This window comes from Bombus impatiens, unplaced genomic scaffold (genome assembly GCF_000188095.3).
Source record: "Bombus impatiens unplaced genomic scaffold, BIMP_2.2 scf_0382, whole genome shotgun sequence".
NCBI lineage: Eukaryota > Metazoa > Arthropoda > Insecta > Hymenoptera > Apidae > Bombus > Bombus impatiens.
In genome coordinates, this window is record NT_176801.1 from 605,308 (window position 1) to 622,920 (window position 17,613).

Sequence of the window (17,613 nt, forward strand, 5' to 3'; positions counted from 1 at the left end):
TGTAATCTTCTATCCATCAAAATCCACCTCGAAGCACTTTTACGCTAAAATTTCTGGTGCATGAGTCCCATCGGTTAAAACATCTTATCAATCACGAAACAAAAAGGGAAGATCAATTCCTTCATCAATCAAATTTTCTTGGAGCAGGAACAGGCAGACGCCTCCACATTCGGCCGACCGATCTTTCCACGTCTCCTTTTTATTGAGTTTAGCTGAATTCGTCTCGATTCAACGTGTTCGTTGAATCGTAAATTCTCGTTCCACGTGATATACAAGGTGTTTCAGAGTTACAACTCAATCAAGCAACATTATTATATTATTCAGCCAGAACTCGAAACACAAAATATAATCTAATTCAGAATAAATGAAATACGATACAATACAATTCAAGCGAAATCAATTATAACACAATATAAACTAAAATTGAGCGAAATACAATATAGTACAACTAATATACAATGCAAATGAAAATAAATGAAGTAAAATACAACTATTGCCAATACGACCACTTGATCCCTTAAATGAGTTGCCCTTTAAACAGAAACGTAAGTATGAATTTTAAACACTTTTTACATGAAACGATACCTCTAAATAAAAGAATTATTATCCGAATGACGAATCAATCGCATCTTCACCAGTTAACAGATTAATTGTAATTTTTATTGTATTGTATCGTATTTCGTTTAACTTTAATACAATATAATATTATGGAAAAATACAAAAAATATGTATCTTCCATTTATTACTTTTTTCTATTACTAATTTACAATCAATCGATCAATATTTCTGAAACACTCTGTACAGTGCAGTGGCACGATCTCGGTAACATGGTCGACGACGACGGCGACGACGACGACGACGACAACAACGACGACAACGACAACGACAACGACAACGCGGAGGACGTTGGTGTGCGCTCGCGACGTCGGCGTCGACATCGTCGTTGGCCGTAGCACAGTCGCGAAAGGAGGGATGCCACGACGACCCACATTCCGTCGAATTTAATTTCATGCCTTATCTCTGGTAACCACGGTACAATGCTTCAACTGGGGCGGCTGCGAATCCTTCTATCTTACCCTTGTACGCTCCACATACACCGCCGCACGACACTGGTCTACAACGGTTCACGGCTCTGAATCATACCCCTGTTTCGCGGCCGCAATTTCTACCTGTACTTTTCTCGCCAAATATTCACCTCGTCGTTTCTCATCTCAACTTCTTTTCTTCCTTTCCTTTTTTCTTTTTTTCTCTCTTTTTCTTAATAAAGAATGTTAATCAATCTGAAACATAAATATTTATATGCATAAAGTCACATTCTCTATCTTTTACAGAAGATTGACTGATTTTTAATACTTTGTAGACAACTTGAGTCATTTACACCCGAAATGTCACTCGTTTTTTTCACAGCGAACTTTTATTTTTTCAATCGATCAAAATTTACATTCCCCTTTTCTCACGTTATCACAAAGCTATCGCAAAATTATTTTTAAATAACCATAGACATAACTTATTATCAAGTCAAAGTTATTATTAATATATTCAGGTATTAATTAAACAATGAATAGCGAAATACGTCATTTTAATTAATTGAAATAATTAGAGGAGGACGGTGCTGAAAAATTACAGCATAAATTATCTTCTTTTTTAATATTAGATGCTCATCAGATTGAATTGAGATAATGATTTCTTCCAATGTGAATACCAAAATCTACATAAGAAAACAGGAAATATAACGAGTTACATTTAACATTAGTTTTTAATCAGTTATGAATATTGGAACTTACATAACAAATTGATGGGTTAGCCTTTTGGTTGATTTTTTCACGAATAAAGCTAAAGAATTCTTTAACATACTAAAAAATAATTATTTTTCAATCCCTAGTCAATTAATAGTAATAGATTCTTTTTCAATAATCCACTGAAATGATTCTTTTTTTTATTTTTCTTCTTCTTCTTTGATCTTGGAAGTTAATCAATTGACATCAGTTTTTATCAATTAAAAGAGAAAGAGGATTTTCTTTTTTATTTTCAATATTGGAATTTAAATGAGAAAGAAGCTTTCGTTCAATAATCCTGAGTATTAATCAGTTAAAGTAATGAATGTCCATCGAAACGTTCCTTTTCTAATGTAAATTTACGATACTATTTTAAACATCTCTTTTTAATTTTAACAATAACTGTCCATCAATCGCTATAAATTTCCATTATTTCATATAGTATTTTGGCTTATCTCTTCTTGAATATTAAAATATAAAAAAAGGAAAGAAACGCGATAAATTAATGTGTCGACATTTTAGGTAAATTTTCGCCTCACGATCATTCAATATTTGTAATACTTTTATTTGAAAACAGTAGCTCTTTCATCCTTTGTGAAAATCACTGATAAATGAAAATTATGTAAAATAACCCTTTTTACACCCTCATTGGTACTTTATACGCACGTAAACAACGGGTGACACTTATTTACACATGGGGACCCCATTCACCCCGTAGCAACCCCCTTTTATTTACATCCTTCCACGTTAGTTAATAGGTGATCACTTAAATACAACTTTTATCTCATTTATTTAAAGATACAAATAACAAAACGCTACATGTTTTCAGTAATTCACAGAATAAAATTTTTTTTATCCTTTCCCCATTACGAATATTGGTTTTAAACGAAATATTCATTGTAAAATAAGTAACCACATATGTGTTTGACAACAAAGCTATACTGTTCAATATTTTCATAAATTTTGTGATACTTCAGCGAAACAGTTTAATATACCATTTTTTTTCTTATGGTAGTGCGACCATACATTTTCAATACAATTGAAGATTACAGAGAAAAAATATGATAAGCACAATTTTGTTGATTTCCTTATTTCAATATTATTTAATGATTAAAAAAATGTACTTTAATGTAACATGGTTAAAAGGAAGAACGACCTATTCGATCCAAAAATATAATCTGTTTGAAGAGAACTAAGCTCTATAACTACGTTTAATAAGAAGATAGTTCAGTTACTATGTAAGTGGTTGAAAGGATTAAAAAATCAAAATCAGTTTAGAGAAAGTTCACGAAGAATTATTCACACATCGTTAAAAATTATAAGAAAATACGATAAAATAGAAATTATACAAATACGAAGGATATATTTTACAAGCAAATATTGTCACAACCTAGTCAAAGTATATGTAATTATTCAGCAGCTGATCGCTGGAGGCCTGATTGCTTCAGGAGATGATAACTAAAGACTGATTGATAGAAGCCTGATTGCTTCTAAACTTGCTGAACGTTGATCACCGGAAACTCTATTTGTCGGACCCCTGATTATTTAAAGAGACGCTAACTACAAGCCGGTTGATCCTACCAAATTCCAATCTCCTTTGTACAATCTCAAATTGTTAATTCGACAACGCGTTTCGTGTACTTCGTTCTTGTTCGCTTGCAAAACTTAACTACGTACATAAAATTTAGTGAAATTCCAATTTTCTATTCAATTTGATCAGAACCTTCAATTGCCGCACTATACATCGAAGAAAAATACCATTATTATAATTTTCATTAGTTAATTTTTGATAAAAAAAGAATAAATATTACTGGCCAACCAGTACATGAATCTAAAGAGTAAAAAAAAAGGGAAGAAAGAAACTCATTTACTTGGGAACACGTGTATGTCCTCCAGTCGAAACAGAGATACGTAAGCGCGATACACATGTAGTACATAGATGGTATTCAAATGCTCGTCGAGGGACAACGAGACGACCAGTTGAACAGAGAGAGAGAAAACGGAACAGTTTACCATGTAGTCCACACCGTGATATCAACACGGAGTTGTACCACATACAATATCGCTCGCAATTATTTGAAAATGTAAAAATAATACTAAATATACATGTCCACCTACATAGTGTGTAACACTTAACATTTCGCGCTCGATATTTTGATGTATAAGTAACGTTTAATTTTAACACGAATGAAAATAATTTTCTTTTGCTTTCAGTAGATATGGAATATTTCTTATTCTATATAAAAGTGTTCAATTTCTATATTTGCCTGGTACTATTAATCTATATTTACTGCTACATTTCCACCTCCAATAAGTACCATCTTTCTTAATAAAACCATATTCACGAAATCACATTGAAAAGAACAAAAATATAAAATATATTTTCAAATCATTCACATCCTAAAAACAAAAAAATTCTCCAATTACAAGTTTTTATCACTCAATAGCCAGCCAGAATAAATACAATAAATTATTTCCAATAACAATAAACAAACCCACACACACACGCACGCACATCTAAAACTTTTAATTTAATTTAATTTAATTCTAAATGTACTTCATCCCTCAACTTTGTTACTCTGAAACATCAGAAACAAACAAAAAATTTATTTTTCGCCCTAAAGGGATCAACCCTTCGTACGTCTACCCACCCCATTACTGTTAAAATTAGAACATCCCATGGTTCGAACAAGTACGACCGGTATTATAAACTATATACATCAGTTATTTGAAAGTAAGTACCCGTATAAACAGATGAAAAGTGATACATATGAGTATGCATTAGTTGGAAGCTCGATCGTAGCTATTTCTGCTTGTATACACGCAACGGAACGATCGCTTTATCAGTAAACGGACTCTCCTCGCGGAGGGCCGACAGAAAGCGCGAAAAGGGGACATTTATTTCGGGAAATCGAGCAGTCCGATTATTAACTTCTCGTAATGGGTCGCAGCCCGGCAGGAAATTGAAAAATACGATTACGGAACTAGCTGGTCGCGAACCGATTCTCTTACCGGGCCAAATATCGCTTGCAGGTACCCTTTTGTCAAGCTTTTTCCAAACACTGTTTTATCAACACTGTTATTGTTTATAGAAGGAAATAGTCCGATTTTTATGTGGCGTATAACTTCGTCGGATCATGATCGTTGTCGAATCATTTCTAACCCATATATCTTCTGGACTATCTTCGTGTCACTATTTTATTGGATTATTATATTATATATAATATAACGTACATATTATTCATGTTATTACACTATATATGAAATAACATAATATGATATTTCAATAAAGTAATGATACAAACATAATCCAAAGATATGCATGTATTTAGTGTACACAAAGTTTGGAATCATCGTGTGTTCCACAGAATTCACAGAATTGAAAAAACAAAACAGCTTAGAATACTGTCGTTTCAAAAAAATTACTCTTTGATCGAAAATGTTATACGAGTAAAGGATATTAATTTGACTACGCAAAATAAATTCTATTCTTCATCGCAATTGAAATAAGTGGAACTTCAATCATCTCTAATGGAGGTTCTACGAATGAAGAAAGGAAGAAAAGCTCTCGTTACATGAAGAATTCGTGGATTTTAGTTTGTTATCTATTATTCAGAGGTAACGACGTCGTTTCGGCGAACGAAGATTCCTCGAACGAAATACGCGATGGAGGAATTTCTAGGATTTCATAAAAATCTCCCACCTTTTGTTACAAGAATCTGACTTCTTATGTTGCAAGAATCTGAATCCTTAACGTGGTACCAGAACAAAAAATATGTATAAAAAAATAAATGTAAAGATTTAAAATCTTAAATGAAAAAATAAACAAGTGGAGAATATAAACAACTAAACCAAGAACGTAAGCAAACAAATACAGAATGTAAGCAAACAGAAATGTTGTATAACCTACGTGTACGAATGCATACCACTAAAACAACCAGTCTCTAATTTACGATAGATCTAAATATATTTCTATGTAAATATATTCTCTTTGGTGATACATTAGATCATGGAAAACATACTTGCCTCCAAGAAAACATCTTGAAACTTTAGACGTAATCATACATCACTCTTCCAACTTCCATAACGTAGATCAAGTCACACTCTCAAAATACATTCCTGAAATGCAAATTAATGTTCATATGCCGCTCAAAATTCAAACACATTCGTTATATCTCAAACACACTAAACATACTCGCCACCTAAATCCACCAAGATCCAATCAAGCTCTACATTCCCCTTAATTAACCACCGCAGCGTCGTCGCTCATACACCTAATCACATCCTCCTGAGCTCACACTCGTCACCCGATCGCATCTCCAGTGCCACGTGACCATAGTCACCACTCATCATCGACACCTATACCAGAAGTACACTCTCTCACGCGTTCCCTGAGGTACCAATAAGAAGCAATTAAACTTGGTGCAGACGAGACATACGATATTGTGGAAATTTTACAAAAATTACGTATTATCTGCATATATTATATAGTAGATTATGTAATATGAATATTATCTTTTCCAGAGAAATGGAAAGTACTCTCGAAGTTCAAATAATTTGCAAAGTTTCACTCGACAAAAAATGTCAGCACGTAAACCAGTTTTGTCAAAACCGATTCTATAATTTTCTGCCTGTACGATTTCGATAACAAAAATTCCTTTTCTAAAATATACATAACAAGCATTTTAGAAAACAAACTGAATAATGTATGCAAGTTATAACAATAATATCGTTAGATCACAAATAATAACGAACGTTGAATAATTTTATATTACTCGAGCGTTGAAAAATTTAGTTTTGTACTAACGACCTATCGAGGATTGAAAATCCAAGATATTAATTGAGAATTAGTATACAAAACAATCTCCCACTTACGTTCCAATATTTTAATTATATTAGCAAAAATATAAACTTTTATACTTACATATGTGTGCAGTCTAGTCAGAAGCTTTTCCATTGTACGCTCAGATTGTATCAAAAATTGAAACTTGTCGAATTGTGTAGCGTCAGCGCTATGAAATCGGAATGGCGCGAGACGTCGCATTCCTCGTCTGCACAGAGCCTTAGGGCGATATAGTTGCAAGCGACAAGATCTAATGGGATCACGGGTAATCTCTGCGACAGGCTTGCCAGCGCACCAAATGGACGAGGCTCGAGGGAGGATAGTGGAACGATAGGAGGCGACCGGTTGCGGCTGCAGCTGCGGCGTCGGTCGCTGCACCTGCAGCTGCAGCTGCGGCGACGAGGAGGCTGCCGGTAGCAGCGTGCAGACGGTGGCTAAAACATAATGCAGAGCACAGGCGACTACTATCAGAGGGCGCCGAGATGCTGTCCAGGGAGGAACGCGAACGCAAACGCGGACGCGTTGAGGATCAACGCTTCTGTCCGGGGAGCGGAGTTGCTGTGCTGTTGTTGTAGCTGCAGTACGGCAACATCTACCAAGACACCGGGATTATTGGCCAGTCTGGGTGTCTGCGTGCTCGTGCTGGGTTACACGCTGTTGGGCGCGTTCGCGTTCATGGCGCTGGAAGGTGGCCTCAAGTCGGTAGGTCATCGCTTCTTTGGTAACGTTATCTTGTCCAAAAGCTCTTTAGAAGTCTGGTATCATAATTGTATAAATTTACTCATATTAAATAAAGTTTTTATGTTAAGGAGCGTTATACGTAATGAAAAGAATGGAAAGGAAGAGAATTGCTAAAAATCTTGTGTATAAATTATCATAAAACAAACCAAAATTAATTTGTAACCTAGTGATCCTTAAGTGATTTTGTACTTTCTTCTTTCAGAAAGGCCATATGTATGGATTATACATATATGTGTAAAATCTATTTGTTTTCCATGGCAGGATTCAGGGAACGACCTGCTCATTCCCGGTTCCAAGAACGGAGGAGGATCGTACGTTGTGCCCAGTATCGAGGATGACACTGCGGCCATGGAACTAAGAGCGCGCACCGTTGAAAGGCTCTGGAGTATCACAGAGGACTTGAACGTGTTGTACAAGGAAAACTGGACACGATTAGCAGCCAGGGAAGTGTTCGAATTTCAGGAGAACTTGGCACGAGGTCTCAGGAGAACTTCCTCGCAGTACGAACCGATAGGATCATCCTCTCGATCCAGGGACCATTCCATGGACAGAAGATCACATAGAAAATGGACCTTTAGTGGCAGTTTATTGTATTCCCTGACGCTGATCACTACTATTGGTAAGGATTACCAATATTTACAAAATATAGAATATATTAGTATCATTATACAATATTTCATGTAACGTACCACTTATTATAAATTAAAAGTTTATAACTTAAATATATTAATGTTAACTTGTTTCTCCAGGTTAACAGGTTAATACTCATGGAATATGATCTATAATCTGATAAAAAATTGACAAAAATAAAACAGAAAACAAGCGTACCAATAAATTGTACAAAAATTGAGCTACAAAGGTAACATAACACCTAGTCGGAAGCTTCAATTTATGTGACAATTTGAATTGACTGAGAACACACCCATTACATTCTAATAAACGCTCTCATATTCAATCAATCCTCGGTTGTTCCCTCGATAACAGTCGATTGTAACACAATCGTTATCATTGGCGTTTCAGGATACGGTAGCGTGGCGCCTCGCACAGTCTGGGGTCGTTTAATCACAATAGTGTACGCTCTGGCTGGAATTCCCTTAATGCTGGTCTATTTAAGCACGGTGGGCGATGTTCTCTCAAGGAGCTTCCGTCGTTTGTACGGCAGATTGTGCAGGCCTCGAAATTGCACCAGGAAGCAACAACCGCCGCCACCGCCACCTCCTGTAGGTGGCATGATGAGCAAAACCTACAGATATGATAACCATGTCGACTCGAAATCTGGAAATTACTATTCAGCTAGCAGAGAAAGCTCCTGCGACGATCTAGGAACCAGAGGCACCAGCAGTGCCATCTTGTTGGACTGTGGAAGCGAGGGACTGCTTCATGCTACCACCAGCTCCACCGCAGCGCTTCAGGTATAACATATTTCATTCGAAAAACATGATTTCACAGTAGAAAGTAGCGGTATATTGGGGAAATATGGTCAACCTGCACCTGCGGTGAGGACACTAGATGTTGTTTGTAGAATGATCAGCCATTTTTCTGGAACAAGCAAAAATATAAGAATAAATTAGAAAAGTTACATATACGTATGATCGACGGAATTGATTACAAAAAGCAAACAAATTAAGTTTAACCGAATGTAAAGTAATACGAATAGAGGGACTCCAGTTCTATACCAAATAGAGAAAAACTATGAGACATCCCATGTGTCTTCGTTATACCTTTCCAAATCTTCTGACACACCAATAAATTTTAATCACAAGCATTCTTCTAACACAAATAACAAAACCATCAAAAAAAGATTTCAAGAACTAGGTATTAAAAAGTTACAACTAGTATTTGATCCCAATTGGTATAATCTATTCCATATAATTCCTAGCTTTTCCTGAGGAATTGGTTGAAGTTGCGTCATTTTTGAAACATACATATATAATGTCCTAAAAAAATATAAAAACATATAAGATATGGTAAAAAACATTTTAATCTTTTCCAGGACGTAACATCAGGAAACAGTAAACGCCATTTTCACCCGTGCTCGCTGTCCCTGTCGACGAATTCGTCGCCAGGTTACGTAGTGGAAACGAATCCCGTGAGGATACCGATCAGTCTCTGTCTAGTAATCATGCTGATCTACATATGCGGTGGCGCAGTGATGTTCAATCGTCTGGAGGGTTGGAGTCTCTTGGAAGGTGGCTACTTCTGCTTCACCAGCCTCGGAACGATCGGTTTCGGCGACCTGATGCCCGTTGGACGAAATGCCGCGTCCGCCACCCTGGAGGAACTCAGTCTGTGCGCCTGCTCGCTCTACATACTCGCCGGGATGGGCCTGATCGCCATGTGCTTCAACCTCGTCCAGGAGGAGGTGGTACGCGTGGTCAGGGTCTTCGGTAGAACCTGCGGCATGTCGTCGGGGGTGGTGGTCGGACCTATCGGTGGTACAGGTATCCCTGATGCAGGCATTCGACGGGGAACCGCTAGATCGTTCCGGGCGAGAAACTATTTTACCCGGCCACGCTTTAAATTTCCTGAACGCTTTGAGCCTGGCGACGAAACATACTATTTCTATATACAGAACTGCGAATTTATAGTCAATTATTAAACATAGTGTTATACAGTGGCTTAATCGTAATATTATGCGTGGCAGTATTGTATGAATATAGATAATACTGTTTACGAAAAACATTATTTATATGGCGGTAGTAATGTTATCGCCAGGTCTGATCCCATCACGTTTCCTGGTGTGGTAGACTTGGAGAAAGACTCATAAGAATTTTAAATATTTCAACTTCTGCTTATCACTGTAAAAGAGTTACACAGAAATTTATAGCTTACTGTGATCTTGAATCTTCTCAAAAATGCCACTATATTATCCTAAGGGAAATTCTAAGATATTTACAGCTTACAACGATCTTCGATATTTTCAAAAATATTATTAAAAAGTCGTCTAATAATATAAGCAGTTACCTTCTCTTCGCCCTCCATTTATCGAAACTCCAGTTTTCCACCCCAACAGCGAAAGCTTCGTTTCCAACCGAACCCAGGCTCAAAGTGTCAAAGGCATCACGAACAAATGAGTCGAGCTCTCAATCGTTTGCACGTAGAGCGGTTCTGATCCACTCGCGTCGGGGATTTCGATCAGGCATCTTGACCACTCTGCATAACCCCTTCGTTTAAAAAAGCCAAAATGAAATCAAAATCCATTTCAATCAAACCAAAGACCGAAAACTCTCTATCCATCGCAACCAAAAAGTTATAAAATCCTTCAATTCTTCATCAGGTGCCGGTCCTGGGCTCAAGGCCGACCTGGACGACGGAGGAGGCACCAGTGACTCGCGATTGTCCGAACAAGAAGAAGAAGCGATCGCCATGTCCATGGTGCCAACCTCCTGACAGCATCAGGCCAGGAGTCCCGGGGATGGGAAACTCCTGGCCCACACGTCCAACACTGCCATAAAACCATCGCCTGGTCATCATTCTCTACCACGAAAGAAAACGCCGTCTGAATCCAGAAACTCGTCGACTCAACAATTTCAACGCGCCCAGTCTCTGAGACGCAGTTGTTTGTCTCCAACGCAATATCATCACCAGCATCATCAACATCGTCAGCAGGAGAGTTCTTTACATTTTGAGTACTTCGTGCCTAGAAGCGTGAGCGAGTTCAACCTGGCAGCAGCGGCGGTCACGGACATGGCTGTACCACCACCGCCTCCTTCGTCAGTCTTACGGCCCTCCTCGGCTCTAACACCGCCGATAGGTTCCGCATCGAATTCAGCGTCGTTGAATCAGCCCAGGTTATTAGAATGTTCCGGAACCGCGACCAGGAGTCGCGAGAAGATGGTCACCTTCGAAGACGAGGGTGTGAACTGTGCCACCTCCACGCCCACCAGGAAGAATATTTCCGGGCTGGAGAACGTTTTCATGTGACGCTGCAATCATGGGTGATTTTGTGAAAAAAAAAATCTAAGTCGGATGAAGTGTTCTGTGTTTCGATTGTGCCGGGAAAAAGGTAATTAGGTTTCTGGTGGAAATTAAATGAAAGTGGAATTATTTTGGATATTATGTAGATGCATGGGCAATGTTGATCAATGAGGCAGGGAAGGGGCAATTTAAAATTAGGAAAGAATTATGTATCTAGGAATATGTATGTTTCTCCTGTGTGATCTAGAGAAATAAAACTGATTGGAGAGACAGGACATTCGTAAATGATTATAATTATACCGTTTCATCGTATTTTGTGAGAAAAGAAAAAGAGTACGAAGAGCATAAAGTGAGAACATTTTTTAGAGAAAAATCTTAGGAACATGAGTGAAATGCTCGCGTACGGATTTACAGGCTCCAAGACACGATCTTCGAACAACGAAGGTGTCTGAAACGAAAATCCGCGAATTCTGAGGTTTTTTTAGGGTTATTCGCCATCACGAAAGACACTAGATTTCTACCATTTACATTATAACTACTGTTACTATAATACTATTTAATATTCTTATCGCTGCTGATATTCTTCTTCTTATCATTATCGTTGCTAGGTTACTCGAGACGGGCGGATTTCCTTCGTACAAGTTGTGTGAATTATCGAAATGTACATACGCCGCTGCATCGTCTCTTTCTCCCAAAGAACATTTCTTTTCTTTCCTAAATAACCACGTGTAAGACAATCGAAAATAAATTATTCGTACGAAAAAACTGAAATTTAACAAAAGTTAACTAATTATTCATCAATAAATAGTTGTATAATTAATTGAATAATATATATAATTTCGACAGGCATTTGATAATTTTATATTTGTTAGAATATTTTATTTATCCCTTAGAAGACGTAGGAGAAAGAGATAATGCGAAAAACGAAAGAAAGACACAGCCTTAAAAATATGCCTGACAGGCGGTTCAATTAATATTGTTACAAAAAGACAAATGAATATAAAATATAGAAAAAAAGACGTGCTCAGTTACGAGACAGTCTGTCCTAGTATAACTTTTAAGAGACTCATTTTAATCGAACTTCGAACACCGCTTAATTTTAATACAAAGTCGAATAAGCAAGTGTACGAATAAAACTATCATATAAGTGAGTGGTTGAACGGTGAAATTTATCATGGAAAATGAGAAAAAGAGAATGAAATGTTTCAAAGGTACATCATCGGTATCGTACTGAACCAAACCCAGTCTTGCAGATAAATTTTTTCCGTGCGAATCGCTATGCTGAGAGATATATCCCTAGATCGACAAGCTGGATCGAGGCTCAACGAGTGTTCAAATACGCTGTTTGTACGCGTGTTTCTTTCTTGACATTCACTAAATTTTCATTAAAGAGAGACAAAGTAAAAGTATCGAACAATCACAACTTGGACTTGGTTTTTTGTAGTTTTGAACCCTTGAACTGACAGGCTATCGATAATTCGACGTAATAAAATGTTAATAAAGAAAACAGTAAGCATTTCTACACAGTATAAAAAAAATACCGCGTTTCTTCGTTTACATGTAACTGAGAAGTTTTATTTTTTATAAAATTATAGAATCTCTAAATTAAAAACAAGTAATCCAAAGTAAAGTTAGGAACAAGTAATAAAAATTACTTTCTGTAATTCTGATCCATTCTCGTTTCCTCTTTATTATTAATTTCATCGTATTAGTTTTCATATACCGTTTATTGAGTTTAATATAGTACCACTTCGAAATCAACGTTTTTGGGATGCATGCTTATAAAAGTTTTACTGTAGCACTTATCGATTAAGAGCGTAATTTTTCCTGCGATGCATATTTGTCACTTATCTTCGTCGTCTTCCTCGCAATAATCCCATTCCTCTTCTTGTGAGTTTGACCTAAACAACGATGCTGCTGGGTAATCATCCGGTTTCGAATCAGAATTATTAAAGCCGCAAGAAATGTCGCATAAAAACCCTACAAGAGAAGTAATTATTTTACATTAATATTTAATATACATACACAATTATAGAAATGTTACTATATATATACATATATATATGTATATAGTAATATTACACCATTATTATTTTATAGAAAATAATATTCAAATAATTTACACGGCGTATCTCAGTAGCCATGATACAATCGGTAAGGTAGTAAATTTACGTAAAGAAATAAATCGTAAATACAGAATAAAATTTCTTCGTACAATGTTTCGTTTTTGAGTAAAATTGAGTTTGAATATACATTCGTTTAGTATACATGATATTAACTAATTACCAAATAGCGTGATTACTAAGCACCCTGTGTAATGTCACTCCAAAAAAAAAATATTTCCAGGTCTAAGAAAAATACGAAAGTAAAACCTCTGATCTTGCTCATTAAATCTTCGCCCTTTTCTTTTCCAGCTTCCCCTGCGTCTTCATCCGACTTCTGCATTACATTTTGATAAAAGGTGAGTCCAATATCCATAGCGTGATTAATTATAAATTGAACGGTACAAAGAACCATGATGATCAATATCGGTAAACATAAAGTAGTTTCTACGTCGTCCAAGAAAAGATTCAGCCATTCTGGTAGCAAATCGCAGCTCATCTTCGATTCAAAATTTCATCAACAAAAGTCTTGAAAATCTTCGGTCTAACCCTTTACTTTCTCAAAATAATAGCAATCTTCTTAGACGCGTTTCGTTTTTAAAACACCGTTTTGTGTTTGCGAAACAATATCGTGAACCATATTCTTGTTAATTTAGCCGAAGAAAGAAGTCATTGCCGAAATACACTTGAACGTCCTTTTTATAGCACTGAATCGGTTCAAAAGCTGAATGTTTCGTACAAATCGATTATCGAATCAACTACAACTCTCGATTAGATATTAGAGCGCGAACGGATGAAAAATTTAAACGAAGAAGATTTCTATCGAAATCGATTTCAATCAGACGAGCGGATTCATTGCTTTGATCAAGAAATCAATATATTATTTTGTTATAAATATACCTACAATAGTATAAAATGAAATAAATTAATATAAACATTAAACTTGTTTTAGATCTAAAATGCAAGAGGCGCCTATATTTTGCCAAACATATTTTGAGAATGAAAAATTGAAACTTTGTGAAAATGTAGTTTTTATCATTCTGTAAAGCTATTTAACAACTGAAAAGTAATTTTCGCAGACCTTAATTTCTACAATTTTCGGAAGTCACACAACAGCCGATTGGCACTTTTTATATTCTTGAAGAATTGTATTATCGAAACCAATGTTTCTAATTGTAAATTTTTTAAAATTGGCGTCAAAAACTATATATCATTTTACTTTTTTCTACAGACTACAATGTCTATTAACATTGATAGAACACATTTATAATATAAAGACAGTAACATTTATGGTTACTATAATATGTTAAAAATGTAAAAATTAATAAAATTCAATAATACAGATAAAAATAAATGCATAATTATAATGACAATTATTAAAAAATTCATACCTGTCTATCTGGGACAGAAAAGTAGATATGAACCTTTCCGTAGAACCGTACAATTAAATAGGTTGCAGCGTGGAATACGACAAATTCTTGTGTATATTAACGTGCAACCAAACAGGGCAGATACTTAATTTTGTAGATTCTTGTATATCCAGTGTGGGTCACCTTCGGCATTTGGCTCTATGGTGCAGCGTCTGTGCTGTGAGGCAACTAGAACTACGAGTGTGAGCACTTTCATTCCCTCTCTGCTATGACATAACCTATATAACATAACCTCTTATGTATTGATTACAGAACATTGTTTATTTGTGATATATACATATTTAAGATACAGAAGTTTGATATTATAAACAAAATTGTTACTGTTACAAATAAATTTTTGATCTTTTTAACGAGATAAAATGTCTACTCGTTGGTAAGTATATATTATTGTTATAAAGGAATGAAACGGAAATTTAAGAAGGCATTTTAAAAATTGTATGTTAAGATGAATCGTTTAACTATTTTATATTTTATTGACATGATTTTATCTACTTTAACAGGTACCCCTTGTACCAGCAAGGTAATCCACAACTTAGAATATTTCTTCCAAACTTTTGGTTAAAGCTTGTAAAACCAGAACATAACCAACCAAAAAATGTAGTAGAGTTTCACTGTTCTATGGAGATGACAAGATTGGATGTGAAGAATTATTTAGAAAAAATTTATAACATACATCCTGTCCATGTGCGTACTAGGATTGCTCTTGGAAGAACTTATTCACCTACAGGTATTAAATTTGTTGTTAAAGAGGATGACGTGAAAATAGCTTATGTTACTCTAGTAAGTATTAAAATAAAAACTCAATTTTTAACAGAAATATATCTTCGTTATTAACATTTTGTACGATTTCAGCCTAAGACCGAAACATTTACATTTCCGGATATATTTCCCAAAAAAACAGAAGATAAAAGTGACAAAGCATTGCTACAAGTAAAACAGAACTTTAAGAACTTTGCAAAAAAGAACAAAACACCTGGTTTTCCCAGTTGGTTCATAACGTAAAATATCAAAAACGTAAATTTGCTAGTCTGGTACAACAATAAATGAAGTCTAATGTTAATCAAATTAATCTGCATTTTCCCTCTTTTATTCTTACATCTATTACAATATCTTAATATAAATATTTGGTGATTGCATTAGAAATGATTGAAATAAATACTCAAAGTAAATACAGATATACATCTAAATTTCAATAACAAATTGAAAACATAAATTAGTATTGAGATGATTGTTTATATAACAGAATATTACACATACTTCATGATTGTACTAGAAATAATTGTGGAAATAAATGTAGAATGTATACTTACATATCAGTAACAAAATAAATTATTATGTATATGCATGTATATGTATAGTATAATGTATTACGTATTATTATGTAATTCATATACTATTATGCAAGGTATACATTCTGTTTTCAGATGATTCAATATTCGCTCAACATAAAACCATAAGATTTACATTGGGGACATTGTGGAATGTCAAACAAAAAAACTACCTGTAAGAAAGGATTAAATAATTAGGAGAAATTAACTAATAATTGCAAAGGGTAAAATGAAAATTTAGATAGAAAGAGTAGGTGCAAATGATTTCTTTCGCTTTGTACTTTGTTTAAAAGTATGATATATCAAAGACAACATACCTGTGGATGAATTGGACAAAAGTAACGTACTCTGCCCCTTGTCCAGTAACCACAAACATTACATAACACGATAGTGTATGGTCTATGGCAAAGGCACCTATTCGCAGGTAAATTGCTTCGAGCTATCCCTCTTCCTCTGGCCACTCTTCTTTCATAATTATTGTAATTCAAATTGACGTTCATTTTGACTGTCTACTCCTAATTAAATCATACAATGTTCACTATTTAATATTTACAATAAAAATATTTTTTAACAAAATAATAACAAATATAATACATATAGTATAATATACATATAATAAGAACAATATGTATGTTCCTTATGAAATATGTCCAATATTATAGCAAACAGAGCACAAAAGAAAACTCGTTTCGATTTAATTAATACTTTCTAAAATGCGTTTGGTTCACATTAATAAATATAGAGTTAATGAAAGACGCATTTCGAATGATAAATTCATGACACGAATACCTATGCGCAAATATGATTCACTCGTATAGCCACGACGCTTTTGGTGCTCTCAAGCAGCGTTTAATTTCCGGTTCGCAAGTAATAACCGTCTCTTTGTGACTCGCTTTTAACGCTTAATTCGTATCGTTTCAACAAAATAAAACGTATCTCGTATCTACGCATCTACGCATCTACGTATCTAACACGTGTAAGAGGATGTTACAAGTCCCAGAAAATGAATCTTGTCAATGATAACAACAAAAATCCAAAATAAAATAATTTATAAAACCCTTTATATTTATACTATGTCTTCTTAAATCTTAAATATCTTCATACAGTATAATAATTTGTTTTAATATACATACCCTTTTCAAGTTACCTGTTTTTTCGACGCGGCGAATAAGAAATAAACCACTATAAAATATGATCACACGGATTAAAAGGACAGTCGAAAATTTCAAAAGAATGAATTTATTTGACAACAACACAATTTGGAAGTATTGCAAATGTGAAATAACTTCTTTGTCGAATAGAAAAGCTAAACGATCAAATACGTCTTTCTTACTGTGACGCTAGCGGGTTTCTGATACATGAAACGTACAATCGAGGCAGATAGGAAAAAGAAAATAAGAGCGATGTAAACACACTTGAAATCTGCCGGTTGTCTTTTAACGTGAAGTCAAACCACTCGAGCTTGATCGAACGTGT

General features: G+C 35.2%; 5 protein-coding genes and 1 long non-coding RNA gene across 13 annotated transcripts in view; 3 read left to right on the plus strand and 3 right to left on the minus strand.

Moving 5' to 3' along the window:
* The window catches only part of LOC100749646 (potassium channel subfamily K member 18-like), a 32,638-nt gene extending 21,854 nt beyond the window's left edge, over positions 1–10,784 (plus strand). The window contains exons 2-7 of one of the 4 annotated variants that reach the window (XM_033321003.1): positions 805–1,080; positions 6,900–7,320; positions 7,621–7,978; positions 8,380–8,771; positions 9,353–9,800; positions 10,637–10,784. In XM_033321003.1, coding sequence (XP_033176894.1) covers positions 7,063–7,320; positions 7,621–7,978; positions 8,380–8,771; positions 9,353–9,800; positions 10,637–10,749 — 1,569 coding nt within the window. In that variant the 5' untranslated portion in view covers positions 805–1,080; positions 6,900–7,062 and the 3' untranslated portion in view covers positions 10,750–10,784. The remainder of the gene's footprint in view (positions 1–804; positions 1,081–6,899; positions 7,321–7,620; positions 7,979–8,379; positions 8,772–9,352; positions 9,801–10,636) is intronic. The other 3 variants (XM_033321004.1, XM_033321005.1, XM_024367990.2) reach the window with 3 other exon arrangements.
* Positions 1,931–6,905, minus strand: LOC117151726. Its single transcript, XR_004461827.1, has 2 exons — positions 5,971–6,905; positions 1,931–5,894 (listed from the first exon to the last, which is right to left on the minus strand). It is a non-coding gene; the product is annotated as an uncharacterized LOC117151726 (long non-coding RNA).
* Positions 10,750–12,700, plus strand: LOC117151724 (the record flags this gene model as incomplete). The annotated part of the gene is made up of 1 exon (XM_033321015.1): positions 10,750–12,700. A coding segment is annotated over one exon (534 nt), but the record flags the coding sequence as incomplete, so codon positions are not given.
* Positions 12,701–12,935: 235 nt separating this feature from the next.
* On the minus strand, positions 12,936–14,889 carry LOC100749766. Of its 2 annotated transcripts, XM_003489931.4 has the most exons (3): positions 14,771–14,889; positions 13,650–14,279; positions 12,936–13,257 (listed from the first exon to the last, which is right to left on the minus strand). In XM_003489931.4, exons 2-3 carry the CDS (start codon positions 13,876–13,878, stop codon positions 13,121–13,123), a joined length of 366 nt encoding a protein of 121 aa, XP_003489979.1. In that variant the 5' UTR covers positions 13,879–14,279; positions 14,771–14,889; the 3' UTR covers positions 12,936–13,120. The 2 variants fall into 2 exon arrangements, with proteins under 2 accessions (XP_003489979.1, XP_033176904.1); XM_033321013.1 differs by lacking the exon at positions 14,771–14,889 and having other exon boundaries at positions 13,650–14,681.
* Positions 14,810–17,198, plus strand: LOC100749886 (probable 39S ribosomal protein L23, mitochondrial). Of its 2 annotated transcripts, XM_012386316.3 has the most exons (4): positions 14,810–15,182; positions 15,310–15,589; positions 15,662–15,840; positions 16,234–17,198. In XM_012386316.3, exons 1-3 carry the CDS (start codon positions 15,169–15,171, stop codon positions 15,809–15,811), a joined length of 444 nt encoding a protein of 147 aa, XP_012241739.1. In that variant the 5' UTR covers positions 14,810–15,168; the 3' UTR covers positions 15,812–15,840; positions 16,234–17,198. The 2 variants fall into 2 exon arrangements, with proteins under 2 accessions (XP_012241739.1, XP_003489980.1); XM_003489932.4 differs by lacking the exon at positions 16,234–17,198 and having other exon boundaries at positions 15,662–16,125.
* On the minus strand, positions 16,160–17,544 carry LOC100750006 (uncharacterized protein CG13380). 3 transcript variants are annotated; one of them, XM_003489933.4, is made up of 3 exons: positions 17,271–17,544; positions 16,455–16,652; positions 16,160–16,310 (listed from the first exon to the last, which is right to left on the minus strand). In XM_003489933.4, exons 2-3 carry the CDS (start codon positions 16,635–16,637, stop codon positions 16,239–16,241), a joined length of 255 nt encoding a protein of 84 aa, XP_003489981.1. In that variant the 5' UTR covers positions 16,638–16,652; positions 17,271–17,544; the 3' UTR covers positions 16,160–16,238. The 3 variants fall into 3 exon arrangements, with proteins under 3 accessions (XP_003489981.1, XP_012241741.1, XP_033176905.1); XM_012386318.3 differs by lacking the exon at positions 17,271–17,544 and adding an exon at positions 16,927–17,155; XM_033321014.1 differs by lacking the exon at positions 17,271–17,544 and adding an exon at positions 16,732–17,155.
* Between the last annotated feature and the right edge of the window lie 69 nt (positions 17,545–17,613).

Excerpts from the sequence above, each read along its gene's own strand:
- LOC100749766 (XM_003489931.4), bottom strand. The coding sequence starts at position 13,878 with ATGAGCTGCGATTTGCTACCAGAATGGCTGAATCTTTTCTTGGACGAC. Across the intron at positions 13,258-13,649 it reads TTTAATGAGCAAGATCAGAG|GGTTTTTATGCGACATTTCT; the intron begins GTTTTACTTTCG and ends CTTCTCTTGTAG.
- LOC100749886 (XM_012386316.3), top strand. Across the intron at positions 15,590-15,661 it reads AAATAGCTTATGTTACTCTA|CCTAAGACCGAAACATTTAC; the intron begins GTAAGTATTAAA and ends GTACGATTTCAG.
- LOC100750006 (XM_003489933.4), bottom strand. The coding sequence starts at position 16,637 with ATGAACGTCAATTTGAATTACAATAATTATGAAAGAAGAGTGGCCAGA. Across the intron at positions 16,311-16,454 it reads TTTGTCCAATTCATCCACAG|GTAGTTTTTTTGTTTGACAT; the intron begins GTATGTTGTCTT and ends CCTTTCTTACAG.